The 16,725-nt window shown below is 38.0% G+C and overlaps 1 protein-coding gene across 1 annotated transcript in view; it reads left to right on the plus strand.

Moving 5' to 3' along the window:
- The window catches only part of GTF2F2 (general transcription factor IIF subunit 2), a 145,242-nt gene that overhangs the window by 76,888 nt on the left and 51,629 nt on the right, over positions 1 to 16,725 (plus strand). Inside the window, exon 5 of the mRNA XM_082435447.1 lies at positions 4,493 to 4,574. Within this exon, the coding sequence (XP_082291573.1) occupies positions 4,493 to 4,574 (82 nt within the window). The remainder of the gene's footprint in view (positions 1 to 4,492; positions 4,575 to 16,725) is intronic.

Consider the following 16,725-nt stretch of genomic DNA (forward strand, 5'->3'; position numbering starts at 1 on the left):
TACTCAAAGAAAATTTAATTATGTCTAGGTCTTTTAGAAAGTATTAGGGCAAACAAAATAAATACTAATGAAATAATAAAACATCCTCAGTTGGAGGGGAAGGCCAGTTTTGTTTTGTTTATTTTAGTGAAAGAGAATTGGAGGAGATCTCAGAGATCCCAGTGACTTTATTATACATATAGATGCTGAGGCCCAGAGATGTAAAGTAACTTCTCCAAAGTAACACCACTGTTCAGAGACAGAATCAGAACTAGAACGCTTCCATTCTTGTTATAGGATGCACTTTGTGTAGCTTACCCTTTAAAACTTTCTCTCAATTGTTTTCTGAAACTAGGTGGCAGGATATAGATCAATAAAATACCATCACCAAAGGTTTATGTTCATACTCATGAAGATTCTTTGGGTTACAAGTAGCAGAAACCAATAAGCAAACCAATCTAGCCCAAAAAGTGGGGGAGGTGAGAAAATTTAGAAAAAGATACTGGAATAGTTCCCAGAATCTAAACAAGAGTTGAACAAACGGCCAAGCCTAGGGAAAGATAGGAACCAAGCCATGGCTGGACTTTCAGTAGGATGAGCCTATGTGGCTTCTCTTCAGAATACCGTTGTGACCATGTCCTTCCAGAGATTTCTGAGGTGAAGTGACTCTGGTATGGGTCCCTTAGTTTAAAATTCTGAGAGAGACAGACAGACAGAGAAACAGAGAAGAGACAAAAGCCATTGTTCATGCTGTTCACACCACCTTCGGTGCCCTTCTGCTTCACCTCCCACTCTAAATCCTACCCATTTTTCCAGGTCCAGCACAAACATTGCTTTCTCTATCAAAGCTCTTCTTAAAACCAGCTAGACATATTCTCTTTGTGTGTATGTGTTTTAATCCCAGTACTCTGTGTCTCTGTCAGCAGATTATAACCCTCATAAACCATGGCAAATTCTACATAGTACAGTAGAATCCCACAGCCTTTATGGAAGGACCAGTAGTCCTTCCAGTAGTTAAATTAAAAGGTAGGGAATCATAAAAATCATAATAGTATATATTCCTACTGCCTTAAACATTTTAAGACCCACAAATGTACATTTAGTCACCAGTGTACATGTAGGACAAGGCCTTTGCTTTCAGTATAGGATGCTGATTGAGCATCTGATTTCTCTTTCCTGTGAAAAGTAAACCCATAATTTAGTTTAGATTTTCAGTTTTGGTTTCTTTAAAAAGGAGCAAAAACTTAGACACTGTGAAACAATATGAATGCAGAATCCTTCTAGACTTTTATGTTTCTCTTCTAATCTCTAGTTGTCTCTCCAGTACCTAATTTGACAGATTTTTAGCAACTTATCTTTATATCACATCTTACAAAGCATTAAACCTAGTTTTTTTAGAAACATCTCCCTCCCCCATACTCTTAATTAATGAGATTATGTAATATATAATCAAATTGCATAATTACTAACAGAGTAAAACTAGCATAAACAAGTTCCAGCATAGTTTGAGCAGAAGTGTGTGGGAGTAGTAGAGATTAACCTACTACCCACTAGTGTATAGTGAGCTGTGGGCATCTGTCACCATAGTTAAGAGGGGAACTGAGAGCCTTGGTAATCTAGAAGTGGGTTAAGTGGAGGTCTATCAAAAGTGCTTCTAGTGTGTTAAAGTGGTTTATATACCTATCTCATCATCCTACTAGACCAGAAGCTCCCAAAATGTGATCTGGAAACCACTGGGTAGAGGGGTCCTGGAGACCCTTTCAAGGGGCCTGTGAAATCAAAACTATTTTTATAATAATACCAAGCCTTTTTGCCTTTTTCTCTCTGATTTTCTAAACATTTTTCAGTTTTAGTTGCTAGTATAATCAATATCAGTAGTAAACTCACATAAAAGGTTCTTTAGGATTCCTCACTAATTTTCAGGCATATATGCCACACGCTTGTGAATGGCTGCACTAGACTCTACTCCTTGAGGGCAGGAGCCAAGTTTCATTTATCTTTGTTATTCCTGATGTGTTTTGCATTATCTTTTACATAAAGGCACTTAGTAAATATTTGATAAATATATGAGCAATAAAAAGATTATATTTCAAGTATTTACAGTCTTTCAAACTGGACCAACAAAGTAGTTTTAAGTCAGGATTCCTATATTAATGAATATGATCTGTAATTAACAGCAGTGGTGTGCAAGTGGGTGCTTTCAAATGTCTTAAAATGCGATATTTAATAGCTTTTCCCTGAAATCTTAAGCAATGTTTTGGAGAAGAATAGAAGCATGGTTTAGTGGAAAGAATATGAAAACATGTTCCTGTGAGGCTTTAAAAAGTGTGTGACACCTTTAAATCTTGCTTAGGGGGCTGTATTATAAGTAAATTGGTTTTTAGAAAACTTATTTAGGAAGAGAGCGGGAAGGGCAAAGAGTTAATAGAGATGTGGGGTTATTTAAGGGCAGCCAATTGGTAGAAGTTTTCATTGCTGCTGATGAAGACTTTTCCTTTCATTTGAGAAGCATTTGAAGGCTATTTTGGATTTGAAAAGGGGATATGATGGACAGGAAATCATGGTTTGGGGAAGTGAATTTTACTGCTTTGTGTGAGTGACCTTGACTGAAGAAGAGTGATGAGTGGTGGCCAAGTTGAAATGGGCAGGTGCTTTGGATGTTTTTAACCCTTTCAGGTATTATGTGTGGAACGTGGACAGCAGAAACCTTTAACTAGAAATTAAACTCATCCTGTCCACCAGGAGTAGATACAGATAAATAAGAGGGGAACATTCACAGGTGGTATTGAAAGGTAGCTTTTTAGTATTCAGCATTAGTAAACACCTGGATATGTAACTAAATTATTTTCAGAGACAGTATTCCAGATCTATTTTGCTTTTTAAAAAGGATTAATTTATGTTTAAAAAGTGAACTTTTCTCATGCATTTAAGACACTATAGATTGGAATCTTTCCCAGATCTTGTTATTGTTATGGCAAGAATTTTTCTAGATACAACTGTCAGCTTCAGTGGAGCTGAATATAATATTTGTTTTTGCTTTAAGAAAATTCAAATTTTAATCTTACTAAACTCATTAATAAGAGGAAATTACTTTTAGATATTTAAACTTAAATTTAATATAAAATAATTGCGGCCTTCTTATTATTTCCTTCCTGGCATATTTTGGTGTAAGGTAGACGTGCTTCTCATCATTGCTCTTTGCAGTCATCTGTCAGCCTCTACTTGAGGTTTGTTGCATATGTTACATTGAACTATCGAGTTACTGTGTGTATTAGTACTTAGGGGCTATAATAAGGAGTTCCTAGATTTTGGAGGCAAAATAGAGAAAGGTCACCATAAGAAAAATTTTCTAACATAAATCATGTGGGCATGGTTCTATCTGCATTCTATGTTTTGGTCAACTTATCTGTTCCTCCAGTGAACTGTATGCTTCTTGAAGACAGTACTGTATTTCAGTCATCTTCAATTCTGCAATGCCTAGATGGTTCCCTTCACATCGTAGGCATTTAGTTAATGTTTGTGGAATGCATGAGGTCATTTGCCCTGAAAAGATGGGTCATAAATGCATTGCTGATGAGCCAGAGGAGTTCCTGAATCTCTTCCGGGAACCTGGGTGAATTCTCCCGGAAATACGACTGAACCATAACTGTTCCTAGCCGTAGTCATACATTTCCAGACTGCAGTAAAGCAGGTACCATCGTGGGTCAGTCATACATGCATTATCAAATAAGATGAGGTCTTAAAGTGACTTGGTGCCTAGTAGGCACTCAGTAGGTGCTAACTTTTGTTTTCTCTTGAATTTTGTGTCAGAGTCACCATAAGAATTCTTACTAATGGTGGGAAAAATTGCCCTTCTGTTTGGACAGATATTCATAGCAGTTAAAGCTCTAGTTTAGACACATCCATTTTAATCATTTTGCTGGAAAATAAAAGTCAGAGCAACTGGCAGGCAGAACTGGTACACAGTATAACCCAGACAAGGACCTGCCTAGTTTCATAGTATTTTCTAAGCTAGCTGTTCTAGTCACCATGTATTCTAGAATTTTCTTTTTTGCACATGTATGTGTGTGTGCCCATGCATGCGTATACGTGTGTGTATGAATTTTTGATTTAGTGCTTTAGGCTAGCTGTGTTTTCAGAACTTACTTCTCTGCCAAAGATGATATAGCTGCCACACCCTTCAAATTTTTACTTGATTTTTATGCCCTTTTAAGCCACTCTCTTTAGGAAGAGCTAAGTGTATAAAAGCTGTTATTGGCAAGGGGCTGCAGCAGCCCAATAAATAAACCTGACAGGAGCCCAGTTTTTTACTAGCCAAGAATAAGGTTTTTCTCTATTCTGACCAATGATATTACTGTAAACTTAAAAATATTCCTTTTCTTTCCTTGATTTTTATTATTAACTATATTTGATTGTAATCATTGTTACCTTGGTTAGTATGTCAAAATATAGTCTTGAACATGATAAATGTTATTTCTCAATACATTTGTTAATTTTTGTCTTTCCATTCAAGATAAGCTTTCACTGGAAGGAATAGTGGTACAAAGAGCTGAATGCCGACCTGCTGCCAGTGAAAACTACATGAGATTAAAGAGGTTGGTGTTTTTTAACTTTAAAATAATACCTGATATTTCTTTTTTTGGGATTGAAATACATATATTAGATTGTCTATAGACTGCATGAAAACTATGGTTATTGTTGAAAGTGTTTTCTTCAAAGGTTGTTTGGTTTTAAAACCAAGTAAGAACAAACTTCCAGTTATAAAATAAATGTCATGAGGATGTCATGTGCAACATGGTTACTATAGTTAATAATACTTTATTGCACATTTGAAAGTTGCTGACAGAATACATCCCGAAAGTTCTCATCCCAAGACAAAAAATTTTTTTAACTACCTATGCTGGTGGACGTTAACTAGTCTTATTGTGGTGATCATTTCCCAATGTATACAGTTATTGAATTGTTATCTTGTACACCTGAAACTAATATAATGTTGTATGTCAGTTATACCTCAATTTTTTAAAAACTCAAGTAAGAGTTTCTTTGGCAAAAGAACTTTCAGAACCTGGGCTGTTAATTTGGGGTATATTAAGCTACTGTGTTAATATAACCTGGAATCAAATTTTTTAAATGTCTTTTTCTAGTTGTCCTTATAAATCTTGATTCTCCAAAGACATGTAATAAGATCTTTGTACTATTTTATTTTCAAGGGCTATAATTTTCCCATGATGAATATGTATCTAAAATACTATACATTAAAAAGCAAGTATAGTTAGTTGCTAGAATACCATCCTTTTCTCTGAATCTACAGAGAACTTTTTAGAAACTTATTATTTTGTTAGAGATTTTGCTTCTGGGTCCCTCCTCCCCACTTTAGTATGTGGTTAACCTTTTGTAATTAATATTTAAAGATTATGATCACGAATTCTTGATACTTCAAACTTTGTGACTTTCAAAGAGTCAACAATTTTTTAAACCCGGAAGAAATGTATTTATTGTACTTGCTTTATAGTTTATATTGAGTGTATTTCAACCCCATGTAGTTTAGAATTACACATTTCTTCATTTACCCAGCACTTACTATGTGAAATAGTAGTGAACAAAACAAATAAAAATCTCTACCGTCATGGAACTTACATTTTAGAAGATTGTAGCTGCTCAGATCTGGTAGTTGGGCGGACACTTTGAAGTGACAGCAGCAGCCCCTATGGATATCCAAACTGGCTGAGCTGGGTCAGCTCTCAGTTTCACATTTAAAAAATGTTTCCCCTTTTCTCAATTAGATTGGAAGTCTGTCTCCTGGGAATTGAAACAAAGAGACTGGCTTTGTCCAATAATTCCTCTAATTTCAGTGCCTCCCCAGGACAAGTAAAAGGATGACAATCAAAATGAAAAATTTTTATAACAGTAAATAACTTTGGAACACAGGCAGATGTTTCTCTTTGTTTTTGGCCTATAAAGTTTATTATATAATACAAGTCTTTTTGAGAATTTTTCTTCAAATAACTACTGAAATTGGCAAATGCAAAACTGATTACTCAGCTGCTTGCCAAGATATTTTTCTGTGGTCTTAATTTTCTTTAAAAAGTTTCTAAAAATTTCTGATGATGAGATCAGGCAAGTCACCTGCTGTGTTGATGAAGTGGCTGCTTTTTCCTTACCAAAAAAGACATTAAAATTGTTTAACCTTTTGGAGTATGCTAAAAGACCAGCCATTATATATTTCAGTTACTTCAGTGACTTGAGGAAACAGGGTGATTCAGGAGATGATAATTATGTGAGTTTCATAAAATAGATGCTATATGACATAAGTCTTGAAGGCTGAGATTTTTTTTGACCAAGTGGAAAAAGACATGAGTAAGAACACTTTCTACACAGAGAGACACGTAGGTACAGAGACCCGGGGAAGACATCAGGGACCTGTGTGTAGCTCTGCAAGCCTGGAACGCAGGGTTTGTCTGGGACAGAACAAGCAGAAGCTCCAGCCCTTTTTTGAACTCTGAACTTAAATATCCAAAAGCCTGGTTGGATGTCCAGTAGACATATGTCTAAAACTGAACTCCCAGTCTTGCCCCTCAAACCTGCTCCACCAGCATTCGTTCTCATCTGAGCTCATGCCAACTCTGTCCTCCCCTTTTTCTCAATCCATAAACCTTGGTTGCATTCTTGACTCCTCTCTCACACCCCACATCCAATGTGTCAGAAAAATCTTACTGACTGTACCTTCAAAATATTATACATCTGCAGTCTGACCATTTCTCACCACCCACATGATCTGCCGTTGTCTCTCACCTGGATCACTGCGCTAGCCTCCTAGCAGAGTTCCTGCTTCCACCCTTGCCCCACTGGAGTCTACTGTCAGCACAGTAGCCAGAGCAGTTCTTTTAAAACCTGTCAAGTTGTGCCGTCCCTCTGCTCACATGTCACTTTCAATGCTTCCTGTATTACTCAGAATAAAATCGCCCAAGTCCTTATAATTGTATACAGGGACCTACAAGATCTCCCTACCATTCTGTTCCGCTTCTCCCCATTCGAACCTCCTGCTTCCCTCCGCCTCACTCACTCTGCTCCATCCACACTGATCTCGTAACAGTCCACAAGCACAGGCACACTTCCATATGAGGGTCTTTGCACTGGATGTTCTTTCCTACCTGGAACACGCTTTCTCCAGATAGCTGCATGGCTCGCCTCTTTCAAGTCTCTTCTCAAATTCTACTTTTTCAATAAGGCGTACCCTGACCACCCTGTTTCCTTCTATGCTTGTATTTTTTTCAATAGCACATATCGCCTAATGTAATTTATTTACTATATTTATTACCAGCTTTGCCCTAGTGCAGTTTAAGCTCCCATAGTTTGTTTTTTGTTTTGTTTTGTGTGTGTGTGCACGTATTTTGTTCACTGATACACACACGCATACCCCCAAGTGTCTAGAATAGTTCATGACATGTAGCAGGTAGTCAGGAAATATTTGTGGTTTTTTGTTTGCTTTTTTTTTGGTTTTGTTTTTATAATTAATTAATTAATTAATTAACGGCTGCATTGGGTCTTCAGTGCTGCGTGCAGGCTTTCTCTAGTTGCGGTGAGCGGTGGCTACTCATTGCAGTGGCTTCTCTTGTTGCGGAGCACAGGCTCTAGGTGTGCAGGCTTCAGTAGTTGTGACATGTGGGCTCAGCAGTTGTGGCGCACGGGCTTAGTTGCTCCGCGGCATGTGGGATCTTCCCGGACCAGGGCTCAAACCCGTGTCCCCTGCATTGGCAGGCAGATTCTCAACCACTGCGCCACCAGGGAAGTCCCAGGAAATATTTGTTGAGTGAATGAATGGCAGGAGAAAAGTTGAAATGTTAGTCTCATATGCTTGTTAAATTACTTGTTAAAAGGTCTTGTATGCTGTGGTAAGAAATTTGGACTTTGTGTGCTCTTACTATTAGGGAGGCACTGAAGGATTTTAAGCTGATGGAAAGCGAAGGGATTTGTGTGTTAGAAGAGTCATTCTGGCCATAGTATAGAGATTGAAACCAGGGAGATAAATTAGAGGTTGATGTAATAGCCCAGGTACAAAATGTCAGAATGACTAAACAAGGTGGTTCTAGGCAGAAGGGAGATGAGAAACTAGGTTTTGAGGATATTTGGAGGTGGAGTTTGTGGGACTTGATAAACTCATCTCAAAGTTCCATGGTTGGGCTTCCCTGGTGGCGCAGTGGTTAAGAATCCGCCTGCCAGGCTTCCCTGGTGGCGCAGTGGTTGAGAATCTGCCTGCCAATTCAGGGGACACGGGTTCGAGCCCTGGTCTGGGAAGATCCCACATGCCGCGGAGCAACTGGGCCCATGAGCCACAATTAATGAGCCTGCACGTCTGGAGCCTGTGCTCCGCAACAAGAGAGGCCGTGATAGTGAGAGGCCTGCGCACCGCGATGAAGAGTGGCTCCCGCTTGCCACAACTAGAGAAAGCCCTCGCACAGAAACGAAGACCCAACACAGCCATAAATAAATAAATTAAAAAAAAAAAAAAAGAATCCGCCTGCCAATGTAGGGGACCTGGGTTTGAGCCCTGGTCCAGGAAGATCCCACATGCCGCGGAGCAACTAAGCCTGTGCGCCACAACTACTGAGCCTGCGCTGTAGAGTCCACAAGCCACAACTACTGAATCCTGCGTGCCACAGCTACTGAAGCCCGTGTGCCTAGAGCCCGTGCTCCTCAACAAGAGAAGCCACCACAATGGGAAACACGCACGCCGCAACGAAAAGTAGCCCCCGCTCCTTGCAATTAGAGAAAGCCTGCGCACAGCAGCGAGGACCCAATGCAGCCATAAATAAATAGATAGATTAATTAATTAATTAATTAATTGAATCCTTCATAGTTGTGGGACAGGGGATTTCTCTAGGACCAGGCTGATGGTGGTGGCTCTTGTGTTGTGGCCTAGATGCACGTGAGTCTCAGACAGCTCCATCCCATCCTGTGCAATGCACCGACGAGGTCAGAGGGAGAAAGAAGTCCTTATAGTTTAATTTAAATCCTGGTTGACAGTTTACATAAAAACTTAAAGAAGCAGGAAGTACTTAAACTTCAAGAAGCATACCAATGGGTAAATTATCAAAATAGGAAAGTAATCTAAGTCATAAGTTGTATCTCATGTGTTTTGTTTATCATTATTCAACATTTTCCAATGTCTGCTGTGATCACTAAGGTAAGATTCAATTTTAGAAAAATCACTAGATACTGTTCTTGCTCTAGAGAGCTTTCAGTCTTTAAACCTCAAGAAAACACACACAGAGGATTATTTAAAAATATTTATTGACAGTGTAGTGGGGGAGGAATAGAAATGTTGTGGTACTATTGATGTAAAGTGGAAAGACAGATTTTCAGATGTGGGTGATATCAAAGTGGAAGTGTTTGAGAACAGAATTGACAATTCAGAATTTCAGATATCCTGTACCTAGATATTTCATACATAGGCTCAAAGTTTTTCAGGGCCTTCCTCTTCTTTTTTTTTAATTAATTTTTTTTTGTTGATTTACAATGGTGTATTAGTTTCTGCTATACAGCAGAGTGAATCAGTTATACATATACATGTATCTACTCTTTTTTAGATTCTTTTCCCATATAGGTCATTATGGAGTATGGAGTAGAGTTCCCTGTGCTATATAGTAGGTCCTTATTAGTATTCTATTTTATATATAGTAGTGTGTATATGTCAATCCCAGTCTCCCAATTTATCCCTCCCTTTCCTCTTCCCCTTTGGTAACTGTAAGTTTGTTTTCTACATCTGTGACTCTATTTCTGTTTTGTAAATAAGCTCATTTGTACCATTTTTTTAGATTCCACATATAAGTGATATCATATGATATTTGTCTTTCTCTGACTTACTTCACTCAGTATGACAATCTCTGGGTCCATCCATGTCCCTGTAAATGGCATTATTTTGTTCTTTTTTATGGCTGAGTAATATTCTGTTGTATATATGTACCACATCTTCTTTATCCATTCATCCATTGATGGACATTTAGGTTGCTTCCATGTCCTGGCTATTGTAAATGGAGCTGCAATGAATATTGGCGTACATGTATCTTTCCAGATTATGGTTTTCTCCTGATATATGCCCAGTAGTGGGATTGCTGGATCATATGGTAGCTCTATTTTTAGTTTTTTAAGGAACCTCCATACTGTTCTCCATAGTGGCTGTACCAGTTTACATTCCCACCAACAGTGTAGGAGGGTTCCCTTTTCTCCATACCCTCCCTAACGTTTATTGGTTGAGGATTTTTTGATGATGGCCATTCTGACCAGTGTGAGGTGATACCCCATTGTAGTTTTGATTTGCATTTCCCTAATAATTAGTGATGTTGAGCATCTTTTCATGTGCTTTTTGGTCATCTGTATGTTGCCTTTGGAGAAATGTCTATTTAGATCTTCCATCAGGGCCTTCTTCTGACTGCCTACTCTTTAATGACATTCAGGGTTTTTTTGATAATCTGGCTCGTCTCACTTCCTGGCTTCATTTTCAGCTCTTCTCCTTTACATAGGTGTCCGATTGTTATATCACACTACAAGTTGTTTTCCCAGATGTACTAGGCACTTGTACATCTTATGGCTGTGTGATATGTTGCATCCTTTATCTGGAAGGCCTTAGCTACCTTCTGCCAAGGGCCTTTAAAACCAACCCAAGTGTCACTTACTCACAGAAACCTCATATCTTCCACTCCCCACTCCAGTCAGGATCTGCCTCCCCTGTCCCTTTCCTATGTTCCCACATACTGTTCTTCTTTAATGGTATATATAAATGTCTATGTTTTCTACTACTTAGGTGTACATAGTTGCATCTTCTACAAGATTATAAACTTCATAAGAGCAGGAACTGTGAGTTTTATTTTTCTTCCTTTCTTTTCCATTTTTCCTTCCTCCTTTCCTTTTTGTATCTCAGCACTTGGCATAGTACATTACAAATAATAAATACCCAGAAAGTATCTGTTGGGTTGAAATTGATTGAAATAGAAATGAATGGCAAAACTAGGTACGGAAACATGGAAATCAGCAGCACTCAGCTTCTTTAATTTTTTTTTTTTTTTTACTCAGAGCTACACTTGAAACCTGGACTTGATTTTTCAGTTCATTTGCATGTGCATGTGTGTGCACATACATACACACACACATCTTGCTTTGAGAAGAAAGTGATTGTAAAACAAATACAGAAACATTTCGTCAACAACGAAAAAGTGTTTCAAAGTATAAAATAAGAATTGAATAGTCTTCCATTTACAAAGGACTAGAAGAGAAAGCCTTTGTATCAGAGATGACCTTTCTTTCCTTGACTTAGTGAGGTTTTTTCCTTTAATCAGTGAGATTTTACTGTATTATATTTTAGCAAATAGCAGCTGAACTATACTCTTAGTAATGTAAATGGGTATATACAAAGTGTATTTTATATTTATAAATAATACTCTCTAAGAATGATGTGTTGCTTTAGTGGGAATTTAATTTTAGTAGTAGGTTCTTATTACAGCTGTGTGTTATTAAAATTTAGCTGATAAATTAGCCAAATGTTATGAGAATTATAACTCCCATATTAATCAAATGTAAGTAAGATTCTGTTAGTTTGTAAGAGTCTGTCATTCATTTAAATGAAGATGGAAATTAGTATTGCAGTAAACCCAAGAAATATGTAAACCTTTGAATCAGTGAAATTTAAGCCAAGAAAGAAATGAATCCTGTGCTATAATTTTTTTTGTCCAAACCCATCACGTATATAAAATTTTATAAAAATCCATTTAGCCACACAAGAAAATCTAAAAATCAAATGGGGAAAAAAAATTTCCAATGCTTCTAGTACTTTCTCTTTATCTGACATAAATTTGGATGGATCTGAATGATATTTTATTAGGAGGAAATTTATTTTGAATTGCTAAATGTAACTATATTTTAAATAGCTCATATCTGATGTATTATGTAATTAAAATTTAATTTGTATTGTTTCATTAAGTGTAACTTTATTAAGCATCTTGCGTTTTTCCTTAATAGTCAAATGATAAATTATGTAATCAACCTATTTATAATTCATATTGTACTTTTTTAAATGTAAAGGGACATAAATATAAGACAATCATCCTAACGTATTTTCGTGTAGGAAATCCTAGTAATAGGAAAATATATGGCTTTTTAACTTCTGCATGTTTTTGTCACTAAGTCATCTAAAAATACTTGTCTCAAAAGCTTTTATTTTTAGTTCTTTCAGTGTTTGTGGGTTTTCTTCAAAAACCTAATAAGAAAAGCCTTTCCATTTGGGAACAGAACATTGGCTGTAGAGGGGTGGAGAAAAGAAAAAGCAGAGTTTTCTTTTCTGTGCTAAGACACCAGACAGAGGAAGCAAGTTGTGATTCACATTCTCTCCTGGGGAGAAGTTACCTTGCTGTACCTGCCTAGATTCCTGATGCTTCATATTATGGTAGAAGATGTCTTAGAATGTCTTATTGTAAGGGAAGTGGAAAGGACCCTCTCCCTCAGTAGATCTTTACGTAATTTGTGGGTGATGTGATTCATGCCCAAAGAAGTTTCTGCAAATAAAATTTTTGCTTAATGCAATAACAGCACTGAAGCATTTTCTTTTCACCATATATAAACTAGCTTTTGAATATATTTAGTCCTTATAATTTTTATTTTTCTTCATATATAAATTTCATAAAGAATATTTTATAAATGATATTTCTTATATGTTAGGATGATTATCTTATAGCCATGTCCCTTTATATTTAAAAAAGTACAAGCTGAGTTGTAAATAGGGTAATTATATAATTTATCGTTTAAAACAGGATACTTTTAAGAATGAAAGTAGCCCTAACCTGAGAGCCACACTGCGACAGCAGTGTAACTGCTATGGCTGAACATAAACTGTTGTGTGAGTCCCAGTAGCCACCCAAAGCTGGGCATATGGCAGTGCTTATGTTAACGTTTAAATGTATATTTGTATAACCTTAATGTAAATTTGTGGATAAAGTTTATTAAACAGCAAAATGAATAATAAACTAAACTTAGTTTTACAGAAAATCAGTTTTCTGTCAATCCTAAATAAAAGATGAGGTTATAGAAGTAACTCAGGGTTCAATAAAGATAATTTTATGACCAGGGAAATACAGTATGGATTTTAGCTTTCTGGTGATCTTATTTGCAACAGATTTTATTGAACAGAGTTTTTGGTGAATGCTGAGGTTAATGGTTAATATACTTGTGTTAATTAGATGCTTTCATTTGTAAGTGTCAGAAAACCCAGTGCAAGCTGGCTTAAAAATAAAAGAAATCTGTTGACTCACGTAAATTGAATCCAGTGGTATTGTGGGCTTTAGCCGTGGCTTTACCTAGGAGTTCTCAACGTCCTTAGGGTTCTAGCTGTTTTGAATTTTCCTGGGTCTGTCTTTCTCCAGCTTGCCTGTTTTCAGACCGGCTTTTCTCCTGGTAGCAAGATGGCTACTTGCAGCTCCCAGGGTTATCTGCCTCATTGTTTATATGGGGCCCCAGGAGTTAAGTGACCTTGTCTTCACCCAGCCATTGAACAGAGCCCTTCACTTCCTTCCGTGGGCCAACATGGGCTCTGGGTTTATTTCAGAAACCAGTAAATGTGTTAATGAAGGTAGGAAGTGTGCACTAATGCTTAGGGCCCACCTGTGGAAATGTACGGGAGGGAGGGTCAGTCCCATCAAACAAAACATGTGGCTGCCGCTCAGTAGGGGAGGAACAGGGTGGGTGCTAGGGAGGTAATCACAAGATCAACAGCAGAACTCTTTGTACCAGAAAAGCATCTTAGGGGTAAGGCACACTCATCAGGGGCATTCGCACCCTTCATTGCTTCTCTTGAGGAATGACCATCTTCTCTCTTGAAAGAGGGTCAGAACTTTTAGTAGAAAGCAACTCTGTGAAGATGCCTTAATAATAGGGTGAGATGGTGAAGAGGTTGGGCTCTGGAATCTCACTGCCTGGTTTCAAAGACTGGATTCCCCATTTACTGGCTCTGTGATCTTGGGCAAAGTACATGGCCTTTCGGTGCCTTTGTTTCCTCATCTGTAAAATGTGGTAGCGGCATTTATCTCAGTGTTATGATAATGATTAAATAATACTATATAATACGTGATGTGTCTGACACAGAGTAGGTACTCAATAAATATTACCCATTATGTTTATGACAGTTGCCTGAGTAAGTACTCCTGTCCTAAAACCCTCTGGAGATATTCCCAACCCAACCCGGTTTGTCTTAGTTCTCCTGATAAAAGAGACTTGCACACAAGGATTCTTTTTGAATTCCTGCCCTGAAGTAGATAAATTAGTTTAATCAAGTTTAAATTGGAAATAGAGCAGAAAGAGAACTAGAGCTAAGAAGAAGAATCTGAAGATTTTTTTTATAGAGTTCATGATAATAATCTTCTTTTCAAAACAAAAACCCTAAAGTAGTGGTTTAGAAGTTCCTAGATGTTATCGAGATTCAGACCCAAGGAACTGAGTTAACCCTCTCTTCACAATCTTTTCATCTACCCTGTTCTTGCCCTCAAGAACTCCTTAATGTGCCCACCATCATATATAGATCAGAAACCCATGGATTTTTAGTTTATAAATCTTCTACTGGATGTTCAGAATCTTTATGGAAATTGTAAAGGTTACTGATCCTGAAATTTTCCCAAGTTATCTTTGGAAACAGTCTTATCGTCCCCTCCTGCAGTGATTCTTTAGCTGATGGCTCTCCTGAGGTACCCAAATGTGTGATATTTAAAATGTGGGGCGGTAAATCTTCTTCATCAAAGATTTTTTTAAAGGCCAGGGAACAGGAAGTCCTGAAGAGCTAACCCAAGAAGGCAGCTAACCTTCTTTGCTGTAAGTGTGCCCTTGTTCTCACATCCTTTCACCTTGAACTGCTTCTTTTTAACTGCCATTTAAAAATGAAGGATTATGTGAAAGAAGCTGGATGTCTTCATTGAAGTACAATAATTTTTAAATGCATTATAAATAGATAGCTGCAGTAAACATGCAAAAATACCAGTGGGATAAAACTACCATGAAAAGATAGTCATGGTGTTTTATCAAGAATTTTTAAAAAGACAGATCTTCATGGGGAATGCTGTTTGGTGCAGGGAAGCCTTCTATTTTTGGCTGCATTGGGTCTTTGTTGCTGTGCGTGGGCTTTCTCTAGTTAGGGCGAGCGGGGGCTACTCTTTGTTGTGGCGCACAGGCTTCTCATTGTGGTTGCTTCTCTTGTTGCGGAGCACGGGCTCTAGGCACGCGGGCTTCAGTAGTTGTGGCACGCGGGCCCAGTAGTTGTGGCTCACGGGCTCTAGAGCACAGGCTCAGTAGTTGTGGTGCACGGGCTTAGTTGCTCCGCGGCATGTGGGATGTTCCCAGACCAGGGCTCGAACCCGTGTCCCCTGCATTGGCAGGCGGATTCTTAACCACTGCGCCACCAGGAAAGTCCCCAAAATGGATTTCCCCCCCCCACACACCGTGAGGCTTGTGGGATTTCAGTTCCCTGACCAGGGATCGAACCCATGCCCTCTGCAGTGAGAGCACTGAGCCCTAACCACTGGATTGCCAGGGCATTCCTGGTGTAAGAAAGACTTCTTAGGGAGATTGACAGTAAAGATGTCCCTTTTCCCTCTGAAGAGCCATAACAGCTGTCTGCACAGCCCTTTAGCCGTAGACTGCTCCTAAAGATTTACTATTCTGATGAAATAAGGATTTTCCAAATGATTATAAAAAGTTATCAGGAATATATGGATATATTAAAAAATTAAACCATTGGCATAATTAAACAACAAACAAAGGTTCTATATAATCCTTCTTTCAAGTCCTCAGATATTCTTACCTTAAGATTGCAGGAGGAGAGGGATTTTTTTCAGTATCTGGGTACTGTGGTCTCACCCTAAACATAGCTTGTCTTTGGAATTCCCCACCTCTTCTGCCCGCTGTCTTGGTGTTCCTGGGGCTTCTCACCCCTTCTTACTCTGCTGCCATTCCGGCTCAAGTGTGCACTAGAGCAAAACCAGTCATTTTCAGCCTTCCCCATGTGCTTTCATGTCCCACTGGCTGCTGTGCTCTTTCCTTGCTTTCCTGCTTTCCAGACTCCTGTTCGTCCTTTAAGATTCAGCTCAAATGTCAACCTGCACAACTATTTCTCTCCACCCAAGATAAGTACCATTCCACCAAGCTCCTGCTTATACTTTTTGTAATAAACCACTAATCACATTTGCTTTTCATTCTACTTTTATTACTTTTGTTTATATCTCTACTAGATAGTGAGCTCCTTGAGGTCAGGGTCTATAATCTCATTCATGTTTGTTCCAACAGCTTTATGTTCAATAAATGCTAGTAGAGTAATTGACCAAAAATCAGTACTTTAAAGTTAAGAATTTACAGTGTACCTTAATTAATGAATCTCTCCAGGATTAATACTCTTTTAAAAATGCATTTAGCTGTATTTAAGATTCAAATTATAGGTCCTGAGAAACAGTATTGGCATGTGGTGGTGTTTCTACAGAGCCTCACAGCTTTGCAGGATAAAAATACCTCAGTACACAATTTCTCTTTGTTCACTCACAATTGAAAATTAACAGGGCTAAACCTTAGGCAAAACTGTCAAGTATGGAAAGTTTATCTTTATTATCCCAGCACCTCCTTTTTTCATTTCTTTTCCTCTTAGTAATGCTGTCTTTACGTATCTATTTACTTTTTATCCTGGTCTCTAATCTTTTTTCTTTTTTTTTTTTTCTAATCTTTTTT

The sequence above is a fragment of the Balaenoptera physalus genome (assembly GCF_965194825.1).
Source record: "Balaenoptera physalus genome assembly, chromosome: 18".
NCBI classification, from domain to species: Eukaryota; Metazoa; Chordata; class Mammalia; order Artiodactyla; family Balaenopteridae; genus Balaenoptera; species Balaenoptera physalus.